General features: G+C 48.8%; 9 protein-coding genes across 9 annotated transcripts; 7 read left to right on the top strand and 2 right to left on the bottom strand.

The window, feature by feature from the left end:
• Window positions 1-397: 397 nt before the first annotated feature.
• On the top strand, window positions 398-1192 carry COCVIDRAFT_28712 (hypothetical protein; the record flags this gene model as incomplete). The annotated part of the gene is made up of 1 exon (XM_014698719.1): window positions 398-1192. The coding sequence occupies one exon, from the start codon at window positions 398-400 to the stop codon at window positions 1190-1192; it is 795 nt and encodes a 264-aa protein (XP_014554205.1).
• A 2084-nt stretch (window positions 1193-3276) lies between these two features.
• COCVIDRAFT_105631 (hypothetical protein) lies at window positions 3277-4837 on the top strand (the record flags this gene model as incomplete). The annotated part of the gene is made up of 5 exons (XM_014698718.1): window positions 3277-3568; window positions 3616-3686; window positions 3738-3849; window positions 3910-4251; window positions 4308-4837. The coding sequence occupies 5 exons, from the start codon at window positions 3277-3279 to the stop codon at window positions 4835-4837; spliced, it is 1347 nt and encodes a 448-aa protein (XP_014554204.1).
• Window positions 4838-5691: 854 nt separating this feature from the next.
• COCVIDRAFT_18040 (hypothetical protein) lies at window positions 5692-6672 on the bottom strand (the record flags this gene model as incomplete). The annotated part of the gene is made up of 1 exon (XM_014698684.1): window positions 5692-6672. The coding sequence occupies one exon, from the start codon at window positions 6670-6672 to the stop codon at window positions 5692-5694; it is 981 nt and encodes a 326-aa protein (XP_014554170.1).
• Window positions 6673-7226: 554 nt separating this feature from the next.
• On the top strand, window positions 7227-8486 carry COCVIDRAFT_105622 (hypothetical protein; the record flags this gene model as incomplete). Its single annotated transcript, XM_014698717.1, has 1 exon — window positions 7227-8486. One exon carries the CDS (start codon window positions 7227-7229, stop codon window positions 8484-8486), a length of 1260 nt encoding a protein of 419 aa, XP_014554203.1.
• A 3042-nt stretch (window positions 8487-11528) lies between these two features.
• On the top strand, window positions 11529-12295 carry COCVIDRAFT_105575 (hypothetical protein; the record flags this gene model as incomplete). Its single annotated transcript, XM_014698716.1, has 5 exons — window positions 11529-11633; window positions 11699-11854; window positions 11907-12070; window positions 12133-12196; window positions 12248-12295. 5 exons carry the CDS (start codon window positions 11529-11531, stop codon window positions 12293-12295), a joined length of 537 nt encoding a protein of 178 aa, XP_014554202.1.
• An 864-nt stretch (window positions 12296-13159) lies between these two features.
• On the top strand, window positions 13160-14885 carry COCVIDRAFT_105569 (hypothetical protein; the record flags this gene model as incomplete). The annotated part of the gene is made up of 4 exons (XM_014698715.1): window positions 13160-13403; window positions 13469-13551; window positions 13611-14000; window positions 14046-14885. The coding sequence occupies 4 exons, from the start codon at window positions 13160-13162 to the stop codon at window positions 14883-14885; spliced, it is 1557 nt and encodes a 518-aa protein (XP_014554201.1).
• A 768-nt stretch (window positions 14886-15653) lies between these two features.
• COCVIDRAFT_105543 (hypothetical protein) lies at window positions 15654-16496 on the top strand (the record flags this gene model as incomplete). Its single annotated transcript, XM_014698714.1, has 1 exon — window positions 15654-16496. One exon carries the CDS (start codon window positions 15654-15656, stop codon window positions 16494-16496), a length of 843 nt encoding a protein of 280 aa, XP_014554200.1.
• A 1946-nt stretch (window positions 16497-18442) lies between these two features.
• Window positions 18443-18628, top strand: COCVIDRAFT_105661 (hypothetical protein; the record flags this gene model as incomplete). Its single annotated transcript, XM_014698713.1, has 1 exon — window positions 18443-18628. The coding sequence occupies one exon, from the start codon at window positions 18443-18445 to the stop codon at window positions 18626-18628; it is 186 nt and encodes a 61-aa protein (XP_014554199.1).
• A 1319-nt stretch (window positions 18629-19947) lies between these two features.
• On the bottom strand, window positions 19948-21248 carry COCVIDRAFT_39867 (hypothetical protein; the record flags this gene model as incomplete). Its single annotated transcript, XM_014698712.1, has 5 exons — window positions 19948-20395; window positions 20444-20564; window positions 20621-20885; window positions 20935-21033; window positions 21081-21248. 5 exons carry the CDS (start codon window positions 21246-21248, stop codon window positions 19948-19950), a joined length of 1101 nt encoding a protein of 366 aa, XP_014554198.1.
• Between the last annotated feature and the right edge of the window lie 296 nt (window positions 21249-21544).

The following is a 21544-nucleotide window of genomic DNA, read 5'->3' as shown; positions in this document are numbered from 1 at the left end:
ACTGGTATTGCGTCGGATGTTGTAGAAGTTCTCTGGAGAGTGGTCTCTGTATACACGTACACTCATACCTACATATGGTTGGCCCAGCAATGGCTTGCCGAGGTCTGTACAGCCTTGTCATTTGTCTGACCCAAAAAAGATGTTACAACTATCCAAGCATTGCGAAACTCCAGCCAGGCTGGGTTTCTAGACACCGTGGGGCTGACGGGCCGATATGGCATAATGATGTGCAGATGGTAATACTTACGCGGTGATGCTAGCGAGATGGGGTTGCCGGGAGTCGACGATACAGTAGTAGTCGATCGCCCCGCATCCGATTTTCATGTTCAAAACCAGCTCGCGCTCGTCTTCCAATCTTACCCGAAATCGCAACACTCGAGCTTCGTAAATGTCAACAATGCAAGCTACAACAGCCAGCGCTCGCGCTACCATTGAGGCGTTCCATGCGAGACTCGCTGCAGCCGAGAAGCAGCAACATCAAGCTTGGGAACAACAGGACCAACAACAATTCCAGGACATGTACAGTCCATGCAACTCTTCATCAACATTCCACGATCTACAGTGTGGACACAGGATCCAGACTGAGTATACTGCAAGCTGTGGCGGGCTCTGCGCACGCCCTGTACAAGGTTATCCGTTTGTCTGTCCAACATGCCTCATCGACGTGGTGCGCGCCGAAGTAGCTCTCGAAGGGCTTACTTTGAAGCTGAATCATAACGAGGCGGTGGAGGGTGCCGGATCGAGTCAGGAGTCGGAGGTGCGCCGTGTTGCCGAACAATATATCGCAGCCATGCTCCGACGAGGCTACCGGGCGTGTAAGGCGGTCGCCAAGTTTGACGAGCCGCGTCTCCAATTCTTTGACGAGTTTATGCGACAGGATGGTTTCGGCGGCGTAGAGGAAGAGTGCAATAAAGAGGAGCCAGTCACCCCTCGCAAACGGCCAGGCACGGCAACGGCAAAAAAAGCAAAGCAGAACGGCTCGGATCAAACACCTCGAACGTTGGACTTCCGTGATTCTGCTACCGGCAATGCTCCTCCAGAAAGGAAAAAAAAGGCTGATATGAACCAAGCAGCCGGTGGCGCCATGGGTGGAAATCCTAGCCAATCTGTTGAGACATGGGTCAACCTTCCTCCTGAAAGCGCGGCCACAGAGGCGGTACGGAAGGCGATGGAAGCTTTCAGTCTACTCTAAGCTCTCAAGGGGAGAGAAGTGCAAATGTCGTTACTCGAGCAGATCCGCCAGACCGAAGATCACTATATGCGAATACAGGGCGAAAAGTATACGTCAATGTCAAGAAAAGGGACAGGCGCGCGGTGGGGGCCGAGCCATCAATGTCAGCCACCCGCCCTGCGGCTGAAGTCAGCGATCAAATCAAACCGGTGAAGAAGAACAATACGGGCATGGAGTCCGTCTATATACCAGGAAATCATTGGCGGGACATTGTCCGGATGCTGGGGAGAATGAGATGGCGGTTGGAACAAAGCGGAACGTCCTCGGAATGCTTGGCATCGAGCCGCACTCTCCTGATCTGAGCGCTGGCGTCATGCCCAAGACCATGCTCATTAACATCCTTTGTTAAGACCCAAGACGGACATGAGGCGAAGTGAACACTCGCCGAACCGTAGAGGATCGGTATATCACACCAAGTATTCAGGGGGTTAGCGTTGAGAAATCTGTGCGCAGCAGGATCGTGATCATGACAGAACCTAGTCAAGCACTCGGGTTGATTCTTCCTGGGCAGGGCCATCAACATCATGCACGCCACCCTTTTGGCGAGATCTGCAAACGATATTCTCCATTGTTTCCAACTACTGTTATCTGTCGCCGAAGTTGAGCGGGATGTCTCGTGACGAGAGTCTCATCAGCCGTCTGTGGTTGGGTAGCGATGGATTAAGGTTTGACAGGGACCTGCCGACCACCATCAGTAACTTTATTCAGCACGTTGTCAGCGCGCTGCCGACAAATCCTGCTCGATGATGTTGACTATTAGTGGCTCAGGCACGACCCTTTTGTGGATCCACCTTGAGGCGAAACATGTATGTCGAGGTTTCTGCTCGCCTAGGCCCTGTTCAGAAGCTTACTTACTACTCGCGTAGTCTGCCGCTTCGGCAGCCACCACACCCACCCACCACCGTAGAGTAGGGACGAGAGAATACGAGGATGTGTATACACAGGTGTAACTACGATACAACGATTAACTTTGCCGTATCAGCCGTGTCTCTCAGTCACATGCTGTCAGCTATATCCCTGAACAAGCCTCCTGTACCCATGGCTCGGTTGCAACATGTATGGATCCTCAGGGTGACATCGAAGCCGTGTCTTGAACCACAAAAAGACCTATTGACTATAACACCATAAACTATTCGAAATGGATACGCTGGTGAATCATAAGGGCTTAGGCGAAGAAGCCACTGTCCGGCCTGAGGGCAGAGCCCGTTCCAAGAACTGCAATGACCAATTCCTAAAATGATGGCTCGACCATCAGTCGCTGTAGATCGACAAGAATGCATGGTGAAAGCACGACAGCATGCTAGCCCTTCTGGTTCTAGCTGTTGCAAAGTGGGCAAGCCTACTCAGAATAGTCAAAACCGAAGACATGTTGCCTGATTATATGCCGTATTGGGGCGTTTTGGACCCTGGACTATGTGCAGCCTGGCGACGCCAATACGCCATCATGTTTCGCATGCCACGTGTGGTTGCTAGATGAAGACATCCAGGCCCACGAAAAGAACGTTTGAATACAGTCAGCGTTAAGAGCAAGGTATGCATGCCCAAGTGGATCCTATGCATCCGCCCGCCTTAGCTCTCTCTCGCAATTTTCATCCGCATCTTTAGTCAATCCCATCAATGCGGTAGTATTGATTTTTTTTGTTCTCCCTCTACAAACAATTTACAATACGTATTGTCCAGTTTCAAGAACCATGGATAGGGTCACCGGAATTGTCATGTTCCCCCTCCCGAAACTAAACTAGCCGTGGAAACAATCGACTAGGCACTCTGCATGCGGGTACAACACGTGGATCAGTTTCCGAGTGAACAGGGAATGTGTCGCGACATGCCGTTGATCAATCTACTTGCGTTTGGACTAGCGTGCGCGGTAGATGTGAACCCCACATAACGCTAGAGAGTCATTGGCCACACCGGCCATGGTCTGACTGCCGTATACTACATGCTCATTCCCGCCTTTCACTGCTTGCGGCTTTGAACGACGCTTGACTTCCCTTTCGCTCTCCTCGCCTGCAAAGTCCGACAGTCCCAAGCCCGCATACTTTAGCATGGACGCCTACAGCCAAAGTTCCCATGCTGCCGGCCTTGTCGCTCGTGGTGGAGGACTTCACCCTCCGCCAGAGGTCCTGTTGAACTGGCCGACACCGAATTACGTGGACCCCGAGGAAAGAGGATGGGCGGCACCAATTGTGCTCTTGGTGTTTCTGGGCATAACGTTTCTCGTCTACGTTGCGCGCATGTGGGCCCGAATCGCGATATCGAAGAACACTGGACTGGACGATATCCTCATCAGCCTCTCCATGATACCGCTGTTTGGATTGACAATAGCAACCGTGCTTGGTAAGAATCGCGTTCACGTGCCAAGATGTCGACTGACGAAAAAAAAGGCATCCGAATTTACGGCTATCAATGGCATAGCTGGGACCAAACAACTGAGACTTTGGTCACTTCACGACAGGTACGTCGGTGTGCGTTGCATTTCCGGTTTTTGTACTTGCTGACTTTGTAGATTGCTCTTGCTATTGAACTTCTCTACATGATCTCAACGTCACTAATTAAAGTCTCGATTCTATGCTTCTATCGCCGCATCACGGGACGTCTCACGCATCAGTTTGTCTACTGTAAGTAGAAGTCACTGTATATTGTGATGAGAACACGCTCTGATATTCCATGTGCAACAGGGGTATATGCTACTATTGCATTTTGCGTCATCTACGGTGTTGTGTTCACCTTTGCCATTCTCTTCACCTGCACGCCAATCGAGGGGTTCTGGCGTTACTTTGACATATCCTGGAGAATTCAGAACGAGCTGGTGTGTCGCGATGAGGGGGCACTCATTGTGGCATGCGCAGCGATAAGCTCTGTTCAGGACTTCATCATCTGCCTGCTTCCTGTCCTCTTGATCTGGAACCTGCAGATCAGCAAGCGTCAGAAGCTTGCACTGTGTGGCATCTTCGGCATGGGATTGATTACATGCTTTTGTGGCCTAATGCGTACATACTACGCCACAAAGCTGTACTATTGTAAGCTCATTGCTAACCTGATTGGTTGGTTCAGAAAGCTAACGCTTATAACACAGTCACATATGATATCACGTGGATTGCCTACTATGGCTGGATCTGGACAAACCTCGAAGCACAACTAGCCGTCATATGCGCCTCGGCCCCCTCCCTAAAGGTCTTCTTCAACCGCTATCTTACACAGTACACCTCACGCGACGGATACACTGGAAACCTCAGCCGCGGAAAAACGCCCGAAGTAGGATCAAAGCTGGCATCGAATGCGTTCGCATCAAAACACTCGCAATTTTCATCACACAAATCGCAAATCCGTGGGGGCGATGCTATATCCAGTGAAATTCCGCTAGATGGCATCCACGTCAACCACAAACTCCAGATCAGCATCGAGGAGCGAGACGACAGCAGCCACAAGAGTTTCGAGAGCACAAAGGCATTGACTGAACTGCCGCCGACCCACCTAGCATGGCGAGATAGAATAGAATGGGCAGAGAGCTGCAGGAATGTTTGTGCTGCTTTCCGACCAGGCAGCATGGGAAACCCTGGAGTCCGATCTCGCGACGGCGATCTCGAAACCGGCCGCGCTATTTGAATTTGAGAAAAAAAGATGCTCTTTGTTTTTTTGTACAACACTCCCTTTCATTTTATTTTTCGAGCTTGATACCATTTGCATGTTTCTCTCTCTCTCTCACACACACGGCGTATGACTTACCTAAATTTGACGAATCTTTTCGACTTTTACACAAGGGGCTCCTGGGGACCCTTTTTTAATACTTGGATTTTCATAGAGCGGGGACGATTGCATGGAAGACATGTTTTGGGCGGCCGTCTTAGATACTAAACTTGGATGTGGAAACAAGGCAGATGCATAAAACATCACCTATAATATATCACTCTAGATACAGTTCTCTTACACTGTACGCGACAGGAAACTATATTAGAAAAAAAATCAAGATCAATCTACAAACCACATACAACCTTCCCAAGACACAAAGAAAAAAAAATCTAAACTTAAGCTATCAGCTGTCTAAATCCCTCAGCACAGATGCACCGCCTCACGTGGCACTGTCAACTTGTCAACTTGTCACCTGTCACCCCCGTCCCTACCTTCCAAGCCGCGCAAAAAAAAAAGACGTGCTCAACCCAAGAAACTCGTCCTAGTTTCATATTACGATAACCCGACGATCACCTCACTAATGCGGGGGTAAATTTTCGTCCGTGTATACCTTGTACAACTAGTGGTGGGGCGTAGAAAAAAAGAAGGGCCGATGGGACACGTGGGTTGAGGACTAGTAGTGGGAGGGAATTGATCTACAGCGGTATGGAAAAGGGAGAGGGGATGAAGATCATGGATCAATCGATAGTTTCTACACTACAGCATTTTTATTCAGGGAGTTTGGGCGGGGTAGAACCGTGCAAGATTACGTGTAGTAGATGGGGTTATTCTCATAGTAGAGCTTTGCGTACCTCCTCCACCTCTTCCAAATTCCCACATACCAGACCCCCCCTCTCATCCGTATCCCGCACTGCAACATCGAGTATCCGATTTCCCGTTGCGGAATCCAGGGCCGCGCCACCTGCACACTCGACGATGAGGGCTATAGGTGTGAGTTCGTAGAGGCGGCGGAGTTTAGCTTTGCTCTGGGGTGTTACGGGGGAGATGTATACGCCATGACCCTTGACGAGTGCGTGAACAATATCCGGGACGAGGCCCCCACTATAGCGTAGTGTGTATTTTTGCTGGATAAAGTGCGTGATGAGACTCATGTACTTTGCGTCGTCGGCTGCGGCGCGGAGGTTGGCAGGGGCGAAGTATCGGGTTTTGGTGCTGGAGGGGGAGGCTAGGTGGACGGTTGGGCGGATTACCTGGATAGAGCCTGAGGGGGAGTATCCGACTTCGAAGCAGGTGGATGGTGAGTTGGGGAGGCGCAGGGCGACGATGGCGGTGGTGCGGGGACCGAGTACACCGAGGATTGAGGCGATTTGGTGTGTGGATGGGGGGGAGTGCAGGGCTGAGGGTCCGGTCCAGATGCCGAGGATGGTGCCTACGCTCCAGTTTGGCGCGATGATGGAGGAGCCGTCGAGGGGGTCGAAGGCTAGTGTGTATTGTTCGGTGGTTTCTGAACTAGGACTGGGATTTTCTGAGGACTTCTCGATTGGGTCTTCTTCGCTGCTGGCGGTAACTATGCTAGGGCAGTCTTTGATGCTTTGGCGGATGGCGTCCTCGGCGAGCACGTCGACGTTGAGTTGATCGTCGCCGAATGCATTGGCGGTGCCGACTTGGGTTACGCTGGGCGAGGTGCGTAGATGGCCGGCTATGGTGTGCACTGACTTCAAGAGTGATGGTAGGACAGAATCGCGGAGCTGTGCGTGCGAGTCTGGTATAAGGTTTTGAAGATGAGTCGCGAGGTCAGTGCCGGATGCCATGGCGGGTATTTTGTGCTCCGGCTTGGTTTGAATTTTTTTATGTTTGGACCAGGCGCGTTGTTGACTTGGATTGATATTGCGATATTGTTGATGCGTCACATGTAGAATGGTCGTTGAAAGTAAGAAATTCTCCGGCTAGTGCTATCCCATCCATGCTGTGACGTCGTAGTGGAGTTGAAGTCCGCAGGCCGAGTAGCTCCACTGCATCCCTGCTTAGTCCATACCCTTTTGTGCATTTCCGGATATCTGCGACTTGAGTTCCTACAGTACTATACAGCAATGACTGACTTTACTAGCTTCAGACCAACCAGTGCGTACGACGTTGGCCAAGATGCCGTGGCCTACCGTTACTGTCCGAGGCGCGGGGTAATGAATAGTAAGTAGTACGACAGTGGGGTAGGCATACCAACAGATTTTTCCCCCGATCATGCCATTATGCGTCACAGGCTCAATCTTATAAATGATCCTTTGGGTCGTATCGCCTGAGATCTAACCCCGTCGTCGGGTCACCTTTAATTATACTTCTCGCTTCGCTTCAATCCCGAAGAAGCACGATGCCGCAGATTCTCAAGATCGCAGCCGCGCAATCTCGCACCCTCTCTACAACAGCCCAGACACTCTCAGCCCTTGAAAATACCACCAAACGCGCTGCATCTCAGGGAATAGATATCCTCTTGTTTCCGGAAGCGTACTTGGGCGGATACCCTCGCACTTGCTCGTTCGGTGCTGCGGTCGGCGCACGTGCGCCCGAAGGTCGCGAGCAATTCCTGCATTATTTCCACGATGCTGTCGATCTAGGAGACACTCCAAGTGGCGCGGGCCAAGAATGGATTGACCGGAAGCTTGAATTACCAAAGGGAAAGGAGTATAGAGGTGATGGCACGAGAGAAGAGCTGGAGAGGATCGCCAAGGAAACGGGTGTGTTTATCGTAACAGGACTGGTAGAGAAATCTGGAGGAACACTGTATTGCGGATCCGTTTTCGTAGATCCAAAGAGAGGTGTTTTGGGTAAGAGGCGGAAGGTGATGCCGACAGGCAGTGAGCGCTTGGTATGGGGGATGGGCAGTGCGAGTACGCTAAGGGCAGTAACGACTGAGATCAAGGGCGTGAAGCTGTGCATGGGTTCGGCGATTTGCTGGGAAAACTACATGCCATTGCTGAGGCAGAGTCTATACAGCCAGAACGTCAATCTTTGGTTTGCGCCGACAGCAGATGCGCGCGACACTTGGGCTGCGCTGATGCGGACGGTTGGGTGCGAGGGTCGTTGCTTTGTTCTCAGTGCAAATCAGTGCGTCAAGAAGAAGCATCTTCCAGAATGGATAACAGGCGGATCAAAAAATGAAACAGCCCGCTCACCGAGTATTGCAAGTAGCAGCGGAGTCGGTAGAACGATCCTGCAACAAAGTGGTGGTGCTGCGCGCCGGCGAAGCACCATTACGAGGACAGAGGACGGCCATGAGATCTGCTTACCACTTCCCAAGGGACAAGATGCAGCGACTAACGGCGACTCATCAGCTATCGACTCCATAGAAGAAACCTCCAGTATCAAGCCGCAGCCTTTCTCGCAACTTCGGTCATGGTCCGCAGACGGTGAAGAGTTTGTCTCTCGTGGTGGCTCAATGGTCGTATCGCCTCTTGGTGAGGTGCTAGCTGGACCAATTTGGGAAAAGGAAGATGAGCTCCTTGTCACAGAAGTTGATTTTGAAGATTGTGAACGAGGCAGACTTGACTTTGACTCTGCGGGAAGCTATTCGCGCATGGATAGCTTCAAACTCAGTGTCGAGGGTCTTGACCTGAACCCGCCGCCAATGTAAGATGTAAGAGACATTTTTAAGAAAACAGGGTATCAAAATTTCATTGTTCTATCTCTTCTCTATGTGAATCGAGTGTAGTATAGTCTTCACAATTTGTATCAATGTAACGCATAGGTTATGAATACCCAATCTTCTGTGTAGCACCTATTTGTAAATTCGGTAAGTCAGTCTTCTCATCAAATTTGACTCTTCAACCTTGACTTAAAACTTCAATATTTTTCCTAATCTCACCAAAAAGCAAATCCAGCCCTGTGCGGGAACGCCAGTTCGCAAGTTCATCCGTGGCACATCGTCCAGGTCACCTCCTTCAACCTGGACGCACCCTCGAAGTGTGCTTCAAACTGTAAAACTACCAACATGACTGCCCGGAGGGAGCCAGGATTTCTCTGTCCACAGTGCCATGAAGCATATCAGACCTACCTATAAGACGCACAGGAAGAAGGACACGTCAACTATGTGAATATGGGTGATAAGCAGACACATAAATCTTGTGGGACTACGGAAGAAGTGCGGAACTCTATCCAGTCTTTCCGTTTTGATCCCTTTGTCGAAGGTTCAAAGGACGATTTCAAGTTTGAAGAGGCGGTTAAATGTAGCTACAAGTTGAAGGTGAAGGGTGAGACGTTACGCCCCTGCAAACCAGTTGAGCAAGACAAGATAATAGTGATGGAGCCATAATAAACAAGACATGATGTGGGCGAGAAAATTGACCACTGGAGTAGGGTCTTTATTAGGTGTGAGTTTAGAGTCCAAGAAGCTTCGCATCAACCTTGCCTTGTACTGTACATTTCAAGGAAGATCTAGAACTTCGTTCCGGTTCGGAGGCCAAGCAAAATGCGATCTGATGAGGGGTCACGGAGCATTCGGATGTACCTTGCTGTGCCCGTTCATATCGTCCCGCTATCCGGGATATCCAAGCTTTCGGTTAATCAGCACCCTGCAGTCGGATATTAAGCCCTCCAAGCTTTCTACAGATTGGTAGAATGTCGGTAGAATTTCGTAATCCAAGAACCCCTGTCAGCAAGAACTTTTGAAAGCCTCCCCTATAACAGACACTAGAACCTCCGCAGGACGAACTAGTTAGAAAACAAACTAAAAAAAATAGGCTAGAAAATAAGCTAGAAAATAAGCTATAAAACAGGCTAGAATGCGAGCTAGAATGCGAGCTTGAAAACGGGCTAAACATATAGCCAAAACTAGCTTAAAAACCGGTCAGAAAATGAGCTCGAAAACCAGCCTTACGCTGAACTAGCTAGACTAACCAAATTAGCTAGAGTGAATAGAGAACCAGCCAAGCAATTCGCTCTCCGCGGGAGCTGTAATAAGCAAAGAGAGCGCGCTATAGGCACGCCTTGTATCATATATGAAATAGGTAAATTTTAACAGTATAGCTAGCGGTGCTTAGACTCCAACCCGCGCCTTATATTGGTTAGAAGCACATCCTCAACGGTTTTACCGCCTCCAAGAACGCGCAACGCGGACTTAAAGTGCTTGACGTGGATTGTGCGACCGGTGATTGCATTGATTGGACTGCTCTGTGACTTCACTGACTACTTTGATCTTTGAGTACTTAACGCCAAAGACGCAGAGCGGCACAGGGTTGTGGAAGTTAGAAGCTTAAGGGAAGGTGGACAAGTACCGTACTGGGCGTAGCTGACTAAAACATGCGGCGCTTCTGATACGCTGCTTACTTCAAGGGTACCCCGTGTGGTATTGGCACTATTGGACTGTATGGATTCGGTGCTTGAATATCAACTCCCAATCTACATGATCCCTGCGCAGCAGTGCTTCGGCAAGGTCAGGGATCTCGAATTCCGTGGCCAAGATGCTATAGTATAGCGCTGTTCCTGTCCGCGAACTCACTTCTCCTCGGAGCTCCGACATTGAACAGGGAAAATATAGCCGGGTTAGTAAACGTTTCATTCATGCACTGGTTACCCTGGTACGCAGGGGACGACTCTCATTGACATCGGATTTTAGCACTAGAAGGGTGTCAGGTGCACAGAAGATATGCGCCACTTCCTTTTGCACCGCGGAATCATTCATTTGGTAAAGGCTCAAGGATGAAAGCATCGAACGATTGCTTCGCAGAGTCCAAATCTGCTGGTGCGACTGCACTGTTTTCGCTGCCGGTCCACGACCATTTCTGCCTAAAAGAAGAGGGTCACTATTCCCCTCGGCGCTTTCTGGAGTAACACTACCTTCATCTTGGAGTAAAGCATTTGCTAGTTCCCTCCGATTCATTTTGCGCGAATCGGACCTGTTGCGGCTAACGTAACAACATCATGATTTTAGAATAGGTTTTCAGTTGACCGAATCCAACACTACGACCAGATAGTTAATCACTCCTTCGAACAGGCCATACGGGTTCTGGCTATGAATGCTCAGCTGATCGGGAAACCCATCTGAGGGACGGTATCGGTCAGAGGGAGGTCTGAACTTGAGTAGTACAACAACAGAATCTGTCAAAGATACTAATGCACATAGGTATGTTCCGTTAGCTTGGTCAGATTTTATCAGACGAAGGCATAAGGATTTGAGAGATGCCATAGTAAATGTCGGTGTAAATATCCTTGTTTACGAAAGAAGCCCTTACTTAATCTTAGTAACTCAAGCATTACCCCAGTATAGCTGCAAAAACCGTATGTATTACTCTAGTGAGCGCTATTTTATTCTAGTTTCGATTGGCTAATATGTCGAGCTAACGCAAAATGCCGGTGTACGCTAGTACACAATAGTATGACAACGACGGATTGTCCCAGAGAGAGAGGGCTAGGCGTAAGTAGTACAATGATGGAATCTGCAAAGGCCACACAGGAGTATCACGGTGACGGAATGTTCCCTTAGAACACTTTGAACCCAGTTGCTGGTGACGGAAGTGCTCGTGGTCAAGAAGCACACGAACAGTATAAGTATAGCAGTCGCAGCCACCCATCTACTCATCACTTCGCACAGCATCTACAGCATCTCCAACATCTACAATCACCAGAAACACTTCAGCCTTCCTACTCTTCCTTCAGTACGAGTACTTCCATCGCCATCATGCAATTCTCTACCATCCGCAACTTCTCTTTCGCCCTTCTCGCGGCTTCCGCACTGGCTATTCCTACTCCCACTGAAAATACTGGAGTCGTAGCCAATGTTGAGGTGAGCTAATCTGCAGTTTCTCACCAGAAATTCAGCATCGATGGAAAAGCTAACAATTGAAACAGGCTCCAGCTGTTCTCGAGAAACGGTTTGGTCCCATTACTATCCTCTTGATTAATGTCATTGGAGGCAAACTCTTGGCTGGTGCAATCAGTGCGGGAATTGAGCGCACCAAAGAAGCCATCGCACCCTCATCGGATACCTACAAAACTTTCGAAGATGTAAGTTAATGCCGCACTTGAACTTGTACCGTGTGCTAAGATATCGCTTTAGGCTCGCACTGCCTTCATGCAGAGGCATATTCCAGATCTGTATGCCACCCGAGAGGCAGGCTCAAAGGGCGTTATTTGCATGAATGGACCATACTCCATCAGTGCTGGCGCCGTGTACGATGGTCCTGCTACGGAGAAGTTCTCGTGGGATATTTACCACACCACGTAAGCTACTTCATTTTCTCTCGCAGCTGTGAAAAGATTATATACTAATGCTGTTTCAAAAGCTACGATTGCTTCGAGATTACCTCAGGCTCCATTACCAACAATGGTGACGGTGGATGGATCAACGTAAGTTTCTCTCAAGATTAGTTTCAAACTCAGATACTAACAAGTTCAAAGTGGGGTGCCGAAGGCTGCTCTATCAGCGGCCATACCATCAGCTGTTAAAAAGACACCTGGTCGCTCTCAACTACTGCCGCAAGCATCAGCTGGCAACCACAAAGATCTTGTGGATTGCGATGAGCTCCTGGGGAGAATTCAAAGGCCCTCTTTGTTCCAACAACATGGAGTTTCAACGCCTAGAGAGGGGTCAAAGGCTCTATTTGTTTCAACAACTTGGGAGTTTCGACGCCTAAGTATATAGAGATAGAGATAGAGATAGAGATAGAGATAGAGATAGAGATACAGTTCGTAGTTAATAGTTTTATCTGATTTTACTTTTTTCTAAACAAATCGTTCTCTACATACGTTTAAAAAAACTAAAATATTTCTATGATCTTTTTTTTTGTGAACAAAGTCTAGACTACTACAAGACTAGGTTTCGCAGCGGGAAAACGGATTCCTACGGAACGAGGTCCCCAGCCGGTTAATAAACTATACTAACCCGTCTTGTGTATCCATCGCCCACGCCACATAATATTGTTGCATCGTCATGGTTGTCGCGCCAATCATTGTGTGCGCTGGATGCTGTTGGGTCGCTGATTCCAGCGGCGGCCCGTCATTCCTGTATGCATGCACGGCAAAGGGCTCATCGTGACACGACGCGCGGGCGATTACCCCGGTGCGGGGAGATGAGATTGCACATGGGTTGCAGATATCCCCGCCATTAATGCTCACTTCGCCGTCCAGGTAAGCTCCGCATAAATAAGCTTGAGGGTCGCGCAATGTTGCTTGGTATATCTTGTCTTCCGCTCTTTGCTTATTCAACCACCTCGCGAATTTCCCCATTGAAATTGGTGGTGTCGCACCTCCTCCACTTTACTAGTACTACACAAAGGACGGTCGGAAAACACACCCGCTGTTTGAGCAGATATGACAAAAACAGTTGCAGCCCCGGATAATGACAAGGAGGTTTCTGCAGCGAAAATTTCAGAAGACGGACCGGAGCCTACGGTGCTTGAAGCGGGTTCTAGCAAAGATGATCCGAGGGACAAATTGCAGCCGCCGCCGCTGGTGGCTGCTATGACTCCCGAGGAGCGAGTCCTAGCCGAAAAGCGGTTGAGGAGGAAAATCGATACACGGTTAATGCCCATGGCTATTCTGATGTACATCATGAGTAAGTCGAGTTTACGCTAAGTCGCAAGGCGATATGATGATTAAAATGGTGACTAATTCTACCAGACTACCTTGATAGAAATAATATTGCTGCTGTACGTCTGGCTGGTCTCCAAGAAGAATTAAATCTCTCCAGTGTAGAGTATCAGGTACGACTGCACCGTTCGATTGTGTTGGAAGCTGCGGAGCGTATACTTACTTTGTCCAGACCATCATCTCCATTCTTTTTGTCGGGTACATTCTCATGCAAGTTCCCTCTAACCTCTTCCTTAATAAGTTTGGAAAACCTGCTCTCTACCTACCGACTTGTATGGTTGTATGGGGTATTATCTCTGGAGCTACAGCTGCATGTCAGAATTTCGGCGGACTAATTGCATGTCGTTTTATGCTTGGAGTGGTCGAGGCTGCGTATTTCCCGGGCTGCCTGTTCTATCTCAGTGCATGGTATACGAGGAAAGAGCTTGGGTTCAGAACTGCGGTGTTGTACTCTGGGTCTCTGATATCAGGCGCCTTCGGTGGACTGATCACAGCGGGTATCAAAGAAAACATGGATGGGACACATGGATTGCGAGCGTGGCGCTGGGTGTTCATCATCGAGGTAATTTTATCAAGAGAGTGTTTAAAAAATTGCTAATCTTTGCAGGGGGGTATCACTGTCGGCATTGCCTTTTTGGCGTTTTGGATACTGCCGAACTTCCCACTCACAACGTCGTGGCTGACCGATGAAGAACGTCAGCTTGCTGTCTTCCGGCTTGAAGAAGACATTGGTGAAGAAGATTGGGTATCTTCAGAGGCACAGACTTTTTTCAAGGGCCTCAAACTTGCTTTGGTGGACATCAAGACCTGGGTCTTCACAATTATGCTCCTCTCGATTGTCTCCTCAGCATCGGTAACGAACTTCTTCCCAACTGTGGTGAAGACCCTTGGATACTCGAATACCGAAACGCTGTTACTTACAGCCCCGCCTTACCTCCTTGCAGTCATTACAACTTATTTCAATGCCTGGCACGCAGACCGTACAGGCGAACGCTTCCTCCACATCGTACTCCCACTCTGTGTCGGCGTATTCGCATTCATCCTGGCAGCTGCTACTCACACAACAGCACCTCGATACGTTGCCATGATGCTCATGGTACCGGGTGTGTATACGGGCTACGTCGTTGCATTGGCCTGGATTTCCAACTCGTTGCCGCGCCCGCCTGCGAAGAGAGCAGCAGCGCTAGCATTCATCAACGCCGTCAGCAACTCGAGCTCGATTTATGCTAGTTACATGTATCCGCAGCCAAAGAAGGGTCAGCCAAAATTGACCATACCCTTGAGTGTAGATTGTGCAACGGCTGCGTTGGCGATTATCATGGCGGGCGTTATGCGCATCATTCTCGTACGACTTAACAAAAGGCTTGATCGAGGAGAACATGTTGAGGGCGCCATCAACAGCGTACCGCGTGCTGGGCAAGAGCGTGGATTCAGATTCCTGGTCTAGGATAACGATATCGACGGTTTGAATGACAGCAGGGGCATACGAGATAGAGTTAATAATACGTGTCAAGTGATTTATGTCCTCTTGTTGCTTTTTTGCCACCTCCTGAGGTTCTCTGCACCGGATGGCGGGTCACATGATGGTGAAGATTATCCTTCTGGATTTCCATAAGTCACTGTTTGTACAACGCATATCGCATACTTTGTCGTGGTCCGGTTGCATGCAAAGCTCGCCAGTGTGAGTGGATGGTGTTCAACAGCGAAACTCGAAGCTTCTATAGCGTCATCGGCCCGGCCAAGCTTAGCGCCATCACGAGTGTGGCCCAGCGCGTCGCGACTCATCACCTCTCACTCGTCCACAACCTTCCATCCCAGCAGCGCATCATTCATCGGGCTTCCATTCGCGCTTTCGTTCCAACATCGCTATCGGCCCGCCTCGATTGTAACATGCACTTTTGGCCGCCCAACAGCTATTGCGATAACAACCGACCAGCCCTTTGCGATAGGTGTAGTTAGCGTGGGTTGTACACGACTGCAAGTGCCCTGTGCACACACGATGCGCTTTCACGAGACCATACGAATTACTACGTCAATTGTCTCACAACACCCTTGACTGCTCATTCATCTGTCGTCTGTTCAGTAGCAGATATTGCTCCTGGCTTTTGGACCTTTTCGCTTATTTGGACATTTCCAAGGCAACCACGCGTCGTCAGCTGACGCACTGCCATATCGACAACCCTCAACTCAAACTTGGACTTTAGCTGTCCCTACTATGGATTTCTCGAGTAGCGCTTTTCGTTCTGCCCCGACTTCCAAAGTCTCAGAAGATGTCATGTCTCATGCAAACCTCGTCATGGCGTGTAGATGGGGGTGGACCAGTTCGCCAAGTGCAGAGAGCGGTGGCGCAAACTCACGCTTTGCCACCTCCACGCAACCTTCCTCATCAGCCTCGACATTCAATAATGTACGGTCAAAACGATTCGCACCGTGTCAAGGCCGTCTCTACCATCAGCTCCTGTGTTCGCATCGCATCCGGACAGATTTAGTCGAAGACTGCGGTGCAAACTGTGTCGAACCTTACGGAAACACCGTAGAGGCTGCTTTCATCTGCCACGAGTGCATCCAAGCAGAAGCTGCGAAGATCTGGGAAGAGCGACAAGCGCAGCACAACGCTCTGTACCCACCAATCGAGCAAATGTCACAGGAGCAGTACGATCAATGGTACGCCGAACATCGGCAGTTGGAGGCAGACTTCTCTCGTGACCAGCAAGTCTACGAAATGGAGCTCAAAGCCAAGACGCGCCCAAGTAACATCTGCTCTGCCATGGAGGCTAGCAAAGAGGAAATGGAATTTGCCAACGAGCTCGACTCTCTATCACTATCCCTAATGGCATCTAATACCTCAATATCTGATCCTGCACCGCTTCAGATTCAGAACCGAACCCGAACAAGTTTAGCTACAGACCCGGAAGAGCAACTACATTGGGATTTGAATACTCTTGCTTTGGACCGCGGATCTTGTGGTATTGAGTACTCTGCTTCACAGCCAAACAACGGCGTAAAGTCACCTCGGCAACTTGATGTAGAAGAGCTATGGAGGAAGCCCCGAAATTGAGACTTGATAGCCGTTGTGATTTGGAGACTACTGGGCGTGTATAGCAATTGTCTTGTCGATTAGCGATAGCATGGTCTGGCGTATGAAATAGAAATTTGATAGCTTTTCATCATCACTTGTAGCATAGCTTGTACGTTCGAGATACTGTCATTAGATTGTTCGTGAAATACAGACTCGATTACAAGGCTTGTAGTCATTGCATGTATTTGGGGGGTGTGCATTTACCATCAACAATATGTCCTACCTGTACTGCGAAACTAGGATGATGCAAGAAGATCTATAGGATTGCCGATAGCGATAGGAATCGATAGAGTGGAGACGCATGTGGAGGGGCTCGGCCAAGCTTTCACCCCGCATTTGAGTAAATTTACATCAGGGTCACCCAGTAGTCGAGTCGCCTTGATGTGCGTTGCGACTGTCAAACACGTCAATGAATATATATTTTGCAAATCAACAATTTTCCATCAAATCATCTACTGGAGCCTTGGCGCAATGGTAGCGCGTTGGTTTTCGGCCTTGTCTGCCTGTCCACCAAAGGTTGAGGGTTCGAGCCCCTTGGGCTTCGGTTCTTTTTGTCCCAGTGACATGACTTTGCTTTTTGCATTTTTTTCCTGTCAGGAGCGGTTAAGGTAATGGGTCTAGATTCGGTGACTTGTTTTTATTTTTCGCCTCTAGATTGCCATTGTTTGTATCCCTCAGCGAGTCTTTTGTTTCAGTAGTAATTAGCTACATTCTAGCGAAGCTAAGGTATAATTATATTCATCTTGATATGGTTATTTGCTGAGTAAGGCTTACTTGATCTCATGATTCATTCGTATGTTAAGATCTTGGAGCCTTTTTCCAGAACGCTGGTAAGTTACACCCCTGGGCTTGCTTTTAATGGAGGTATAGAAGACGTCATTTCACACGTCGATCCAAAGCTTAATGTTAGTCACCCACAAGACAATATATACTTACGCCCCGAAGACTTTGCGGGCATCTTGGTACTAGTAGCGGAAATAAGGCATGCCGAAAAAATAGATTGTATTGGACTTGTGCCCGGTACCTGGCGTAAGAGGATGTGTTGATCTACATTTCGCAGTGCCGCATATCCGCCAACGACAAGACATGGCTTGTCTGGTGCGACCTCTTATGTGACCCAGAACCCAAATCACGAAAACAAACAAATAGGAAAAGATTAATCTCGATCAAGCGCCTATGGATAAAGTCTTTCTTCACGGTGAAGTTGGGTACACCAGTGAATTTAATCCAAGAGCATCTTTTCATTTAGCAGGCTGAAACGGTTCAAGAATACTACAGGCAAGCAAATGAAGTTTGAATTGGAAAATCAAAGTACAATCTACTCGGCAGATACGTCAGAAGGCAAAAAGGAGTAGATTTTAAGCTCTGCAAGTCAGAAACTCTAGCGTCAGCCTTAGACCCGAACTCAGAATTACTACGAAACTTGTTCAGATTTCTCATCAGGCATAGAAGAAAATTGCCTTACCAATCACTCCAAGTCTCCAACGATATTCACACAACGAACTATCCTCCCCCCCCCCCCCCCCCCCCCCAAAAAAAAAAAGAATTTTCCCTTTCCCCATTCTCTCTCATTCGACAAATAGATATCAATAAACTTACCTCCCCTCGAAAAAAGGACACCCCCTTAACTACCAAGTTCGACGCACGCACGCCCACGGCTTCACCGATCAAGATCTAAAAATGCCCACGCCCAACGACGGAACATACCGAATATCGTTCTAGAAGTAAGTATAAGCTTTTTTTTAAACCTCCATGTTTATGTACATGTGTGTCAAAGTCCAAGTACCGTTACTTTTTTACTCCATAATTTTACGTAATGTATGTATAATGTATATACAGTGTTTAATGCCTATCTACACTTCCGCACTTCCGCACACACGAGTGTAAAATGAAGACTACATACATCATTATGCATCTCACACTCTATGCGCAGTACCCCAATTTACGCAGTGCTAGCTCTGCACCTTGAATATCGATCGGAAAACAGGGTTTTTTTTTCCAATAGTAAGAGAAAGTGTGGGAATGGAGATTTCCGGGGGCGATCCTCGAGGATTGGTTTAAGTGGCTTGATGTTTGGAGGGCCAGGGTGCACGGTTGGGTGTGTGTGTTGATTGAGGCGTTGGGCTGAAAGCGTAATGGCCGGGGGGTTGTTGGGGGCTAGATGACTTTATAGGGTGGCGAGGGAGAAGGGGGGAGGCGCGGAGGGGGATAGCGTTGGGTTATGGAGTGTTGGAGGGCATAGTGCACATGAAGGAAGTGTGAAGGATATTGGAATGCGCGAAACGCGGGTATGTAGAAAATAAACAAAAAAAAACAAGTTGAAGATGTAATTGGGCGTAGATGTGATGTGACGAGATGTGATGGACATTTATGCTTCATTGATTTAAACAAGTATTATACATATATACAAATGAAAAAGATATGCAGGGACTAACTGCTAAACAACGCCCCCGATGCAGCCCTTACATCCCATTCCACATTCATCATCATACATTAGAAAAGAGAGGACAAAAAGGGTTCCTCAGTCATAAACAATGTTATACATACATGACTTGTTCTTTTTTGATTACGTAGTGTACTCCCCTCCCCCAGTCGCAACTTCGGGGGTGGCGAAAACTCTAAAGGGAAATTCGCCATGTCCGATAAAACTCGGAAACAGACAACCGCGCGGTACAATCCAAAAACCCCGGTTTTAGGGTAACGTAAACAAGGTTGACGGGGGAAGTGAGAACGTAATGTGCAACATTTCGTAAATACAGTTTGCCCTTATCTGCAGCAGGACTTGTCTTTACTCGGCACAGGGCGTCGGAAACCGCTTGCCGTGTGGCGCCAAGGCGTGGCATCGAGGGAGATGGCGTGGTGGTAGACTTTGAGGATAGCCAAGGTTTATCCAACTGGTTTTTCTTTCTCCGGGGAATGAGTGCATGTCTGTTTCATTGATGGTACCGCATGTATGCGTCCGTGATTAAGGAACCAAGCGAAACCGAGCCCTAAGGCTGAAAGAGAGGAATACATCGACGATAGCATCTCTTGCGTCAGGCACTTTGGAGGTCATTGCGTATGTGTATGTACGTAGTGTAGTGCCGGCAAACAGCGGTGTTGTAGGATAGCATAACGGCAACCTGTCAGTACCGGTACCGCAAGCCGTCAAGTTGCACAGTGCAAACGTGGTGCGAAGAATGTCTCGCATGCACTTATCGGAAAATCCGTGGGGTAGCAAGCCATGTGCACTGGGCATGCTGATCGCCAAAGCTAGTTGTCTGGACGTTTCCTAATGCGGAATTATGGTCGAGCCTAGCTTCACCCCAGTCCTCACCAGGCTCCGCGGAATGAGGATGGATGCGCCTGTATCCGTCCAGTCTGCTGGCCTAGCAAAACTTTATTCGAGCCGGTTGCGCAATAGCAACGAGCCCCAAAGTCTCGACTCGAGTCATCCAAACATGGAACCCGGCCTTGATTGTGTATTCTTTGCACCAGGCGCAAGGATGACAGGGTCCGGGCGTACTACCAGCTCAACAAACTCGGGTATCTTGGGGAGCAGCAAGGTTGATCCCGTGGGGTCAGGGTTCCCGTACTCCAGGTCGTTGTCCGGAAGGCGTATCATACGGGACGAGCGATGATTTGATTGCTGACTGCTCTTTAGAGTGCTGGATGTAGGCGGTACTCCAGAACCAAGTCGCGAAAGGGGAAGCGTTACTTGTACTTGAATCAAGGCAATCTTCATCAGCGGTCTTAGTGTGGCTGTGCATCCGGCAATGATGCAGGTTCCCACTTCGATGGTGCTCCACATACAGATGTGGACGGCTTGGTAGAAGTAGTTGCCATTTTTGAGTACACCTTTGATGTATTTGAATCGTATGAGTGAGCATACCGCGCCGCTGTCAAATGTTAGCACTGAGTCTGGATATGGTCTTGTAGGATCGTACAGTGTGGCCACTACCAAGATGATGCCGACTGAAATTTTGGCGCGTCGCTCCATTGGGGAATTCCAAAGCACCAGAGCCGGCATGAAAAGGAAGGCGATATCTGTGATGGAATTGAATACAGCTAAAGAACCAACATTAGCTTATTAAAAGTCATGAGCCGGTTGGTCCTTGTCGCACCTTGCTGATAGGCCATGAATATGTCGAGTTGAAGAGGCGTACAGTCTCGAATCAGTTCGCGGATGAGATACTGATCCAGATCGGGGCCACACCGAAGGAAGATGTAGAAATAGGTGGCGATTGACGATACGATGCTGAGAGTGACAAACAGATATATGACCGTCAAGTGCCATCGCTTGACTACGATGCGGGCGAAGAAGACGGCAAGGGATATCTTGATGAGCATCATGGTCAAGACGTAAGATGATTCAGTAACCGTGGCAATCTGTAATGGTCAGCTGAGCAGTGGTTGAAGGAAGACAGAATGTGAGTACCTTCATCAGGTGGTTCAATTGATCAAAGTCGGCTATAACAGTACCGCCACCATTGTGGTAGATGTAGATGATTGTTCCACAGTATACAGTGAATATTGCCTACTCAGGTTAGGGCAGAGAATGAGTAAATTGGAGGCAGTACTTACTCCTACCAATACCATGGCAGTATCGTCCCAGCCGAAGTTGGAAATGATCACAGTGCGAGTGTAGACTCGTAACAATATAAAGATCCATGCGAGAATAAGAAAGGCGATGACGAGCCTGTAGGTATGCACCATCAGGCCTGATACCTCTCCAGGAGCCGGATCTTCCATTATGCTGTGATTAGCAGTCTGGATAGATACAAGATGGCACGTCTGAGGTGTTCGATCGCTAGGGCGCAAGAAAAAGAGATGCGTATCGAAGGAAGAGGCGCATATGTTGAACAATATACGCCCGAAGCTAAGACAGTTGACGGGACACGAACTGGCGCGACCCAAGCAATAGCTGAAAAACGCTACATGTCACTTATAGATAGGGGAGGGAGAGAGAGGGAGAGACGGATTGAAGAGGGAACGGTTCGTGGGCCAGATTGAGAAGGACAAGAGGCGGTGCAGAAAGTGCCGCGTTA

Source organism: Bipolaris victoriae, assembly GCF_000527765.1.
Source record: "Bipolaris victoriae FI3 unplaced genomic scaffold scaffold_73, whole genome shotgun sequence".
Lineage (NCBI taxonomy): Eukaryota > Fungi > Ascomycota > Dothideomycetes > Pleosporales > Pleosporaceae > Bipolaris > Bipolaris victoriae.
The sequence above is the reverse complement of the archived record's forward strand: the minus strand, read 5'-3'. Positions and strand labels throughout refer to the sequence as shown.